The sequence below is a fragment of the Lipomyces doorenjongii genome (genome assembly GCF_038497915.1).
Source record: "Lipomyces doorenjongii strain NRRL Y-27504 unplaced genomic scaffold V1508scaffold_36, whole genome shotgun sequence".
NCBI lineage: Eukaryota > Fungi > Ascomycota > Lipomycetes > Lipomycetales > Lipomycetaceae > Lipomyces > Lipomyces doorenjongii.
This window is the reverse complement of record NW_027118103.1, coordinates 125645-136102: the sequence shown is the minus strand read 5'-3', so window position 1 is coordinate 136102 and position 10458 is coordinate 125645. Positions and strand designations below refer to the sequence as shown.

Here is a 10458-nt window from a genome sequence, read left to right as displayed (position 1 = left end):
ACTGGGACTGGGACTGGGACTGGGACTGGGACTGGGACTGGGACTGGGACTGGGACTGGGACTGGGACTGGGACTGGGACTGGGACTGGGACTGGAGTTGGCTACTTGGTGGAGTACCTGGAGAACCTTGAGGCCGAAAGAGGTATTGTGGCGACGTGGGAGTAGAACTTGTGTAGGTATGGCTATTGAACGAAGACGATTGCGTCGCGGGATACTGATATTGCTGCGTCTGTCGGTCAGGCAGGTTGGAAACACCGGGAGCTTTCGGTGCAAGTCGATTCGGCACCAGATTGTCATCGCGACACTGCTTTGTAGGAGGTACAGGAGCTGGTCTTGGATTTTCAAAGCTACCTTCAATATTCCGGGGAAAATGTGGACTCCGCGGCGTCATGGATGAATGCGATGTTGACGATATCGTCGTATTCGCGTAGCTAACCATGTCTTGATGCTGAGCATGATCAAACTTCTTCCAGACATTATCCTCTTTAGACATCGACTCCGAAATAAATGCCACGATGTCTATCATTGTCTGCGGGTTGCTCTGTTGCTCTGCTTTTGAAATCCCGCCGGCTTCTAATGTTCTCTGCCATTCTGGCGGCAGGCCCTGCTACAGTTAGTAGAAAATAAAGCTAACTGCTGATCGACATACCGTGAATTCCCTGGTTTGCAAGTTGTAACCAACATGCGTGACATGCTTCAGATTGTATGGATCTGAAATTTCAATGACCTTTTCCGATTTCGAGCCCTTAATGCTACTAACAAAATTGCTGAACATATATTTCACAGATCGGCCACCACCACTCTCCGTCCTGCCCGAACTGCGACACGAGCTGTTCGTTGAGCCATGTCGCCGGACACTTGTGCTCTCCGGTGACGTTAGATGTGCTACAGTGAGCGTCGACGGCGTGGGAGTCCTCGCTTCCGAGGTAACTGAATCTGATGAAGACAACGGCACCGCCGGAAACGTAGTCGACGACGACTCAGGACTTTCGGTGTGCGGCGACGAAACTGTCTGTTGACTGGTTGAAAAGGACGCGACACTGTTTACCGACGATGTAGTAGCAACGGACGATGACGGTGAGGAAGTACTGATCAACGACCGATTCGGCGGTGTTGCGGTTTGCTCAAAGAGCTTAATTTCAGGTGGGGATTGTAGTCCTTGTATTCCTGCTGCAGTCTGTCGGCGACGCCGGACTGCGGCTGCCGCTTTACTGAAAGACGGAGCGGAAGGATAACGTCTAATCTTGGAAAATACGTCCCGGGACTCGGTAGCCGTTGTAGTTTCCATGGACATAGAAATACCCTTGTCGCTCGATGCCATCGTCCACAATTCCAGACGAGTTGACAATTAAGGTCAGTGAGTACGTGACGGCGACAGAGTTCGTAATTTCCTTGTTCCGATTCGCGATCGAAGATGACTCCAGGCAGTTCTCGCTAGTCCATATGTGATGCGCAATTGCACTTTGACACTGAATCAATCGATATAATATTAGCTGTCTGCTCACAACGACGGTGGGATTATAGCGGAATTACTTACACTGTCTGATAGGCCCACAGAGATCTAACTGGAATGAACCACCCGAAGAGACTGCAGTTCCAATTAAGAATCTGATTAGCCAAGGGCTTAAGTGAGAGCACGATCAAAAATAGGTAGTCCAGTCACAAGCACGAGATGAATTGGTCGAAAGAAAGTACATGTAACGAACGAACGAGAGTACACACCAAGATTTCATTTCACACACGCGGCGGGCGCGGCGGGTCCTCCCGCTCGTGTAGTTATGTTGATGGAATTGAGGGATGGCATATACGCATATGCGGCATAACGATCATGTTGCTGTGCTATTTTAACTAAATTGTGCCTGAATTGACAACGCCGTTGTCCTGGAATTTGCTGTGTTTGGATTAGCTTTGTTATTACTTGTCTATTTTGGCATCCTATCACGCTTCTGGCAAAACTAAATGTCACATCACTAAGTTATTCTATGCTATTCTCTGATATTGCATTTGCGATAGTGGCTAGGATATGAGGCTTCCCATAAATAATGGGCCATAATCCTGCGGGTCGACTAGAGGAGCGAGAAGCGGGGTCAATCGCACGTGATGTTAACCCGGGTAAGTGACGGTACGGCACCAAACAAGACTCCGGATCCTTGGGGTTAGGTGTTTGTCAGCACATGTTCAGTCACGTGATATTTAAATATGATATACGTCCTGTGCGTTATTGTTCAGCTACTCGGTAGGCGTTTGAGAAATATTCACCTGTAATGACTGGACAACAACCTCCATGTTTTTGCTAGGCTCTTGGATTTACCTTCTGGCTGTATGCATGCTCTTTGATGTTTCCGATTGCGCGTTGGCCTCCAGAGGGACCTACATCGAGAGTCTTGATCTCAAGCCATTACCACGGAATAGTCTATTGGCGTCGTTCAATTTCGAAATATACTCGGATTCTGCGGCGGAAAATGCTCAGGTGTATGGACCTGATGGGGCGGAATTATTGGCTCATTATGGTCTATTCCCACGAAGCGTGGGCCAGATAGTCACAAGTACGCAGACCCATGAATTACACCTTCGATTTACGCAGGGCAGGTGGGATTCAGAAGAATGGGGCCTACTTCCACACAATGGAAAGTACACAGGCGGAACTGGCGTAGAAGTATGGGCATGGATCGCTGCCGAACAAGATGATGAGTATGTACCAATTATTATATACATATTACAGAATACTAACACGCACAGGGCTGAAAATAGGTGGTACGAGTTAGTTAATGCTTTGTCTGGTTTATTTTGTGCGTCATTGAATTTTGTCGACTCTAGTCGAACCACACCAAATCCGATCTCATTCCGTCCTGACTCTAATGTCGGCTCTTCTTCAATATTTACAAACCCAACAGCCAGGAAAAGCAACGTATCATCGCTTTTGCATCTCTACCATGGATCGTTGCCGCGTGAGACTGTGTGTACTGAAAACCTCACGCCCTTTTTGAAATTGCTTCCATGCAAGGGCCGTGCAGGAGTTTCTTCGTTACTTGATGGTCACAGGATATTTGATTCGAAATGGCAATCTATGGCTCTCGACTTCGTCCCAATATGCGATTCAGATAACGGATGCCGACTACATATGACCCAGAAAGTGGACGTGGTCCTGGACGTACTGCGATCACTACAACGAAAGCGTAAGTATTCGAATGATGCCTTTAAAGCTGTTCAGTCTAAGTAATTGTTAAAGACTCGCCCGTTCCTATGCCACCGCCGTTGGAGGAGCTGCAGTGTGATACATCGAAATCCTATCATTCGGAGTCTATATGCTTTCCTTTGCCTAGCCAACACGTACTCGATTGGAAGCTTTCTGATGTGTTTGGTCGCAAGATAAAAAACCGCTGTCTATTAGATCGGAGGTCTGAGTATGATGTCTCATCATATTCTGTTTGCACTCACATTACGCCAGAATGGCATCTCACTCGAGAGGGAGGTACAGTAGTGTCTAGTACCTCATCTAAGGCATGCTTTTCATTACACGGTATGCCATCTTTCCTCCGAACCCGTGTAGACATGGCTAATGTTTTGCAGAGGACGATGAATTTGATATTGGTTTCTCGACCTCAAACTCCACATCTGTGTCTAAGAATGAGCGGCCGCCAGTATACATCCAGCGGTCCATGACTGGTCGCGGCCAACAAAACGGCGGTGTCCAAACCATAATTCACAATCCTTCAATGACTGACACCGTTTCGCTCGTATATTTCGAGTCGTTACCATGGTATATGAAACCATACATGCACACATTGGCAGCAGTACTTTCTAGTTCAGCATCGACACCAATTGCAGCCACCAAAGAAGAAGTCGTGAAAGACATTTTATATCGTCCGTTTTTAGAAAGAGTCCGCGGCACTTATCTCGAGCTCAAACTCGAAATTCCTTCAGAGTCAAGACTTACTCTAAGCTACGATTTTGACAAAACCTTGCTATACTTGGCGGAGTACCCACCGGATGCGAATAGAGGATTTGACGTACCGCCAGGGATTCTCACTGTCCTTACAAAGGAATACAACGGTACAACTTCATATGCATATACTCTGCGGACCTCCAGTCTTCTGTTATCTCTTCCTACGCCGGATTTTAGCATGCCTTATAACGTCATCATTCTGACCTCAACGGTGATGGCACTGGCCTTTGGGACTATTTACAATATCTTAGTGCGACGGTTTGTCTATGAAGAGGACATGGTGCGCGAACATGCCCCACTTATGCAGAAGCTCAAACAGCGAATACGAGCAAGATTTGTACTTTGGAGAACGGCGGCGGAAAGCAACAAACCTCCGGAAAGTGGCAAGCCCAAAGAAGGCACCGTTGCAGAGGATAAAAGTCTGGACAAAAAGAATTGAATTATATATAGACATATTATATTGTACAGACATACGAAAACTACAATGAAGGCTGCACTGCCAGTAAGATCAAGCCATAGAAAAACCGCATAGTATACAAATAAAGATGATCAAGCCATAGAAAAACCGCATAGTATACAAATAAACACGCTAACTCAAACAGACCGTTTCCTCGACAAACATACATGTATCCGTACAAAAGCTTTGTTCACGCTCAGGGATGCTTTCTCTGATAATCCTGTACAACTCTGATCAAGAAATTTGGATCATTGATCATGGACGGATCTTGAACGATTTCAGGACTGCTTTCAAGAATTTTCTGCAACAAAGCCACCTCATTTTGTGGCAACGCAAGGCCCAGTAGAGCATCTGTGATACTTTGGCCCGTGCCTCTGGGCAGCAAATTTACCTCTGGGGATGCAGTGGTCGCTGATGGCGATAAAGAAGAGAAGGATGACGTCTCCATTGACAGAGGTGGATACCATGGCTCTCGACCACCATATGCATCTGATGAGATACTCGGCACTATTGGAGTTGCTGTAGGATCATATTGATCAGAATCTACGTCCATTTCGAGACTGGTATGACGATCTGTGTAGCCGCTGGAGGGCGCTTGAGCTGCTGTGTTGACCTTATTGATCACAAAAATACCCAGAAGCATTGGCATTGTGATGATGCGAGGAATGCTGATTGAGCTTATCATATGCATGTAGTCAGGTCGTGGATCTGCGGGGAGTAGAGGTACTAGGTACGCATCTTTGACATTTGGCAACTTATTCCGAATCACACCATATCTATCTCTCCCTCTGAAATAGTCGAACAACCTGGTAAAGGCTCGTTCTTGTTCTTTTAGATTTGGATCCTTTACCATGAATGATATGGCGACTAAGTCTTTCGTCGAAGATACTTCTGACAAATAGCTTGCCGCCGTATCTTTTGATAGCCGCCCATCAATATCAATAGATGGCGCAATCACGTCCTGCCATCGTCTGACCTCACCATCGAACAAAGGACCTCCGACTTGCACGGCACTTCCCATAAACTCGGACACGCTAGCCATTGAGATTAATCCTTCCCATATCACAGAAACTGTTGCTTCAAGCATGGGCGAGTAGCTATGGTCATAATCATCTTCACACACCGCATTATGACCCAAGTCGTCGTTAATAAGTCTGTCGATGTCCTCGTCGACCACCTGACGACGATCCTGAGGTTGTGGTGAAGCCGGTTGAACCGCATTCGACGACGTAATGTGGGAGTTCTTATCAGTAGGAGGTGGACTGTTCACTGACTTCCACACTTGATCTATGTCGAAATCTGCGTTGTCTGCACCTGCAGAACTACCTGAGGGGGTCGCAGACCTTGCATCTTCGTAATTCTTCGCTCCAGCGTCAGACAGCTGTAATGAGTGAGATCGCTCTCTGCTACCATCATCTGGTATTGGCCCTGTTGAATTTTGCTGCCCGACAGTTGTGAAAGGTGATACCGACCTGTGAGAAAATGCCTCGTCATTGGCACTGTCGGAAACCCGCGTTGCCGCAGCAGGATTGACTTGTGAACTAAGCTCTTCCTCTCCTTCAGGGGCGGTCTCCGGCAATGTGCCCATGGGGTCGACATCGCCAACAAACTCTTCTCCTTTATGTGTTCTTCGTATTCGCGGTGCTTCAGCTTTTTTTAGGATAGACTGCGATATACTCTCTGCCCTCACAGCTTCTGCCAACTTTTGAAGTTCCGGATTCATCATCTCCTCTGGTGCCATTCGAACTAAATGGTCTGGTGTGATCTCGCCAGATAGGACTCTCTGCCGTAACAGTGAATTTTTGATATCTTTTAAATTAAATAATATAGTTCGGAATTTATCTCGGTATTTGTGTCCAACATCCTTCTCCGTTTTTATTGCGAGTTGCTCGTACATAGAGTACTCAATCTCTAAACTGAGGTTTTCGGCAAACTCCAGTGCCGTGGTCCCCTCGCCCAGTTTAAGTGCATCATTGGCGATAGCTGCGTCGGCCGCCTTCTCGAGCAGCTTCAGTATTCCACTCGCAACTGATTTCCGAACGTTATCAGCTAAATCGTCGACGTGATCTACTTTCGGTGGCAGAGATACAGCTTTCGGAACAGTTGCAGCTGATGACTTTCTTCTTGAAAGTGGTGGATGGCTAGAGACTGACCGTGGTCTTGATATCTGTGGTTTGTCTTCTTGCTGGACTGACTTCTCTGCAACAGATGCATCGGTCTGATCAGCAACCGAAACATGGCGTTCCTTTTTCTGTACCTTCAGCGGGGCCTGTAATCAGTCGTCAGATCTCATATCTTGCAAATGGCTCGGTGCGTGATTGATAACAATGAACTCACTTCAGGTATTTCGAACGAAGGGGAGCGTGGAAATTTACGCTTAGTTGCTAGCAGAGACTGGCCGACAGTTTCCGATTTATACTCGGGATCGTTGAGACCTGGTGCAGGAGTCGGTTCTTGGATAGCAATCCTCTTGAAGTAGGCTTCGTGAAGCTCAGGCCGACAGCGTTCACAAAAATATTGATCGGGGACTTCAGCTTCATCGGTTATCCCCATTGTGCACTCAGGATGTTGCCAGCAGAGACACTCTTCGCATTGTGCCATGAGTGGCTTGTCGTCTTCTGGATCAGTTGCCTCAAGACCGCACACGCATCGCACATACGACTCTTCCTCTTTCTCTTCCTCTTCTTCAAGCATGTTTTGCTTCTTCGTCCGTTGCGATTTTGGCTTGGGCTTTTTCCTTTCGGATTGCTCTCTATTTGTAGCCTTTGATGTACTAATTGCTCGCAGCATATCCTCTGTTTCGACCTCTTGGGTCAACTTTTGACTATGTTGGCCCTTGGTAGTGCGACTCGACCTTCGTGGTTCAGCTACAATTCTCAATTAATATATAAACGTCGAATGATAGATCAGTGAAATGTGCATACTTGACGCCATTACAACTGTTCGCTTCGCCGATTCTTGATAGCGCAACTATAATGTGCTCTTATCCGAGTCTAGACAGGTCTGACGCGTTCGTGTTCTGAATAAAAATCTCAAGGTCTCACGGCTGGCACTGGGCCTGCTTGAAGCCTAGTATTTATAAAGCAAAGTACTTTCTAAGCTTCTGTGTCCTTTATAGGGAGAGCTAAGTGCCTCTAGAGTCGCGTAATGGCTACGTTACACTACTCTACTACAGCGCGCAAGACAGCTCGTAAGTAAATTCAGTACACGCTCGTCCTGAGTGAGAGTCAGGATCATGAAATATGCGCAATGGTCATATATCGCACTGCTGTGATTGATAGTAAATTGGCTAATATGATTGCAATAGTTCTTGTGCGTGCGAAATGATGATAAAAAAGTAGTTTATATGGATTGTTCAAGACGCAATGACGTTGAAGATTCATGCATAGAACTTTTGCTGCGAACGCGTGCCGACATGTACGGATTGCCGTATATTTCAGTCTGGGACCTCAGCGTAAATGACAGCGCTGTCAACTGCAATTCGACCTCAGCGGCCGCACATTGCGCTGGAAGCACTGGATGACAACAATCGATGACGACAAGTATTCGCGCCTTATTCCGGCAAGCAGAAGCTACGAAGAAGGTGGAACATCCATTTGCGAAATATGTAAACGATAAGCTGCAATGCACTGTCTGTGATCTCTCCATTTCAAACGAACGGCAATGGGAGGCTCACATTGGCACCCCAACGCATCGTGATGCTGTACAAAAGTACAAAGTCGCACAGCAGCGCAAAGCTAAGAGACAATTGGATACCAGCACTCAAGCAGAAGCTCAAGGAGATCATAGCAAGCGACTACGGCGCGAGCAGAGTGACTCAAGGTCACAGCTTCCGTCAGATTTTTTTGACGCTCCTCGTCAACAATCGACTAACAACCCCATAGAAGCAGACAGGTCAAAAGCCGAAACTGCGTCTGACCTTGATGCAGAATGGGCTGCCTTCCAGAAAGACATTGCTAAGGTCCAGGCGAGTACAGTCGTTGAGGCCACTGCTGTCGTTACCGAACAGTTAACGACGAATACTCACCGTGGAAAAGCAGAAGATGATGAGATGGACGAGATTATGGATGAACTACAAGATCAATTTGAAGAGCAGAAGACTCTAGAGAGTCGAGTGTTGAAGCTCAAAGAGATGCGTGAAAAGCTTCGAGTCAAGAATATTGAAACTTCTGCCCTAAGGGAAAGTGGCAAGCTTATCCGAAGTAATCGGGACCTGACAAATACCGAGGATGGAGTAGAGCAGAAGGAGACCGAGACCGAAGGCGACGACGAAGATGACGACGAATTTGATGAATACGCAGCATGGCGCAGGAAGGGCATCTGAACACAGAAATTTTGCATAATATATATTAAGCTACGAAGTCTGAAATGTTTATGTAACTTTAGAAGATATACTATGTATACTATTAGGAAATTGGGTGCCGCGTGATCGTAATTATAAAGACAGTCGTGATCCTTCGAGGCTGTAGCTGGATCTTGCACCGCACAGCTGGATCTATTGTCCGCCAAACCGATAGTTGCAGTGGATATATCATATAAACATAGAACATTTATTGCTCTGGCAAGTGGCTAGTATCATATGCTACGAAAGTGACGGACAACAAACAACATAAGCTTTCGTAGAAGTACCTGATTTCTATGCACTCTACCTGTAGACGCCCAATTAATATATCATAATCTCGCCCATATTTTGATTTTGAACCGTGGCTTGTGCCCATTAGATTTCAGACGCATGCCCACTTGATACGCGAAAATTGCGGTTTAGGGTAGCGACTGGCTACCTCTCGACGAATTGCCTTGCTCGCTACGTAATACTGAATATTGGAAACACTCAAAATATTGATATGGCAATTAATATTCAGCATTTATAAGAAGTTGTGATTACAGTAAATAGTGATACGTTATAGCAAATAGCTGAGGATGTTTATGCAACAGTGTGGGTTAGGTGTTTTCGAATACCAGACAAACTGTATGAGTGAAAAAATAAAATGTAAAAAGCAAAACAGGAGACAACAATGCATGCGCACTTCATATAACGTCATTTTATCTATGGAAGAATATTGCAATCAGTACGGCAGAGTCTCGCGTGACTCTGGCGCGCTTCGGAGAAAGTTTAACCAAATAGTTAATCTCGAAACCTACAGGAGGTCCTTACCTGCCCACCCGACATTAGAAGGGCCAAAGAGATAAACCGTATGCTGAACGATTCTCTTGAGATGATGGGGTTGGATGATGGAGAAATCCTCGACCTCACGGAAAAACATGAAGGAGAGCAAGGCGATGCTGGTTCGCGTCTGTCTAACTCGCCGACAGCAAAGCCAGTAGCGCCACGCTCTGAATCTGGCGAGGCTGCCTCGCATCGCACCTCCAACACCCCGAGAGTCGGGTCAGCAGTGCCTCGGTCCGTGGTCTCGACGTCCAGGAGGCGGAACAAGGGTGACGTCATGGAGTCATTTGTTTCCTTCTTAGACGTCGAAGGCAGGAAGAGCGAGAGAGGACTGACGTGATCATGCTCTATCGATCACAAATTGAGTCGCTAGAGCGGACACTTAGGGATTCCCAGACGGAGTCCGGGAGTTGCGTCGAACAATCGATGAGCTGAGGCATTCAGCTACGAGTGAGAAGGCGGATCTCGAGATTCGTTTTCAGCGTGAGCGTTCGGACCTCGTCGCTGCTTTTACATGACAGAGACAAATAGCTTCTTCGTTAGCTCTTGTTTTGTATGATAGCTTCTTCCTTCGTTCTTGTTTGCACATGGTTTGTGTACTCCTTTATTCAATGTCGGTTGTAAATTTGACTTATTCGGTCATGTTTAACAATATCATCAAAAACCACCATGCTCCCAAAATTGAGGAAGCCCTCTTCATCTGACTCCCGCCAGATGGGCTCATATTTTGAACGAATCTCTGATATACCCAGGAGACGCACCCTTGTAGAGCTCTCATACCCCAATCTGCAGCTTGTCGCGCGGAAACTAGCCGTCTGTGTGTCCGCGCTAAGATTGCACGGTCAACAGGATTGTCTGGCCATGCCCTACAGTTAGACTTCAGCGGAG

The 10458-nt window shown here is 46.7% G+C and overlaps 5 protein-coding genes across 5 annotated transcripts in view; 3 read left to right on the top strand and 2 right to left on the bottom strand.

Moving 5' to 3' along the window:
* V1508DRAFT_177480 (uncharacterized protein) overlaps window positions 1-1462 on the bottom strand; it is a 3620-nt gene extending 2158 nt beyond the window's left edge. The window contains exons 1-2 of the mRNA XM_066936120.1: window positions 650-1462; window positions 1-604 (exon numbers count right to left, since the gene is read on the bottom strand). Of these exons, the coding sequence (XP_066794946.1) occupies window positions 1-604; window positions 650-1321 (1276 nt within the window). The 5' untranslated portion in view covers window positions 1322-1462. The remainder of the gene's footprint in view (window positions 605-649) is intronic.
* A 439-nt stretch (window positions 1463-1901) lies between these two features.
* V1508DRAFT_372694 (GPI transamidase component PIG-T) lies at window positions 1902-4505 on the top strand. The gene is made up of 4 exons (XM_066937509.1): window positions 1902-2691; window positions 2740-3176; window positions 3230-3520; window positions 3571-4505. The coding sequence occupies exons 1-4, from the start codon at window positions 2285-2287 to the stop codon at window positions 4383-4385; spliced, it is 1950 nt and encodes a 649-aa protein (XP_066794945.1). The 5' UTR covers window positions 1902-2284; the 3' UTR covers window positions 4386-4505.
* On the bottom strand, window positions 4398-7757 carry V1508DRAFT_388431 (transcription factor S-II, central domain-containing protein). The gene is made up of 3 exons (XM_066937866.1): window positions 7328-7757; window positions 6741-7270; window positions 4398-6672 (listed from the first exon to the last, which is right to left on the bottom strand). The coding sequence occupies exons 1-3, from the start codon at window positions 7335-7337 to the stop codon at window positions 4600-4602; spliced, it is 2613 nt and encodes an 870-aa protein (XP_066794944.1). The 5' UTR covers window positions 7338-7757; the 3' UTR covers window positions 4398-4599.
* A 139-nt stretch (window positions 7758-7896) lies between these two features.
* On the top strand, window positions 7897-8969 carry V1508DRAFT_420236 (uncharacterized protein). The gene has a single exon (XM_066940718.1). The coding sequence runs from the start codon at window positions 7936-7938 to the stop codon at window positions 8725-8727; it is 792 nt and encodes a 263-aa protein (XP_066794943.1). The 5' UTR covers window positions 7897-7935; the 3' UTR covers window positions 8728-8969.
* A 629-nt stretch (window positions 8970-9598) lies between these two features.
* On the top strand, window positions 9599-9910 carry V1508DRAFT_398410 (uncharacterized protein; the record flags this gene model as incomplete). The annotated part of the gene is made up of 1 exon (XM_066938208.1): window positions 9599-9910. One exon carries the CDS (start codon window positions 9599-9601, stop codon window positions 9908-9910), a length of 312 nt encoding a protein of 103 aa, XP_066794942.1.
* Between the last annotated feature and the right edge of the window lie 548 nt (window positions 9911-10458).

Coding starts and splice junctions, on each gene's coding strand:
- V1508DRAFT_372694 (XM_066937509.1), top strand. CDS start 2,285: ATGTTTTTGCTAGGCTCTTGGATTTACCTTCTGGCTGTATGCATGCTC. Junction 2,692..2,739: donor GCTGCCGAACAAGATGATGA/GTATGTACCAAT, acceptor TAACACGCACAG/GGCTGAAAATAGGTGGTACG. Junction 3,177..3,229: donor GCGATCACTACAACGAAAGC/GTAAGTATTCGA, acceptor TAATTGTTAAAG/ACTCGCCCGTTCCTATGCCA.
- V1508DRAFT_388431 (XM_066937866.1), bottom strand. Junction 6,673..6,740: donor CTTCGTTCGAAATACCTGAA/GTGAGTTCATTG, acceptor GACTGATTACAG/GCCCCGCTGAAGGTACAGAA.
- V1508DRAFT_420236 (XM_066940718.1), top strand. CDS start 7,936: ATGACGACAAGTATTCGCGCCTTATTCCGGCAAGCAGAAGCTACGAAG.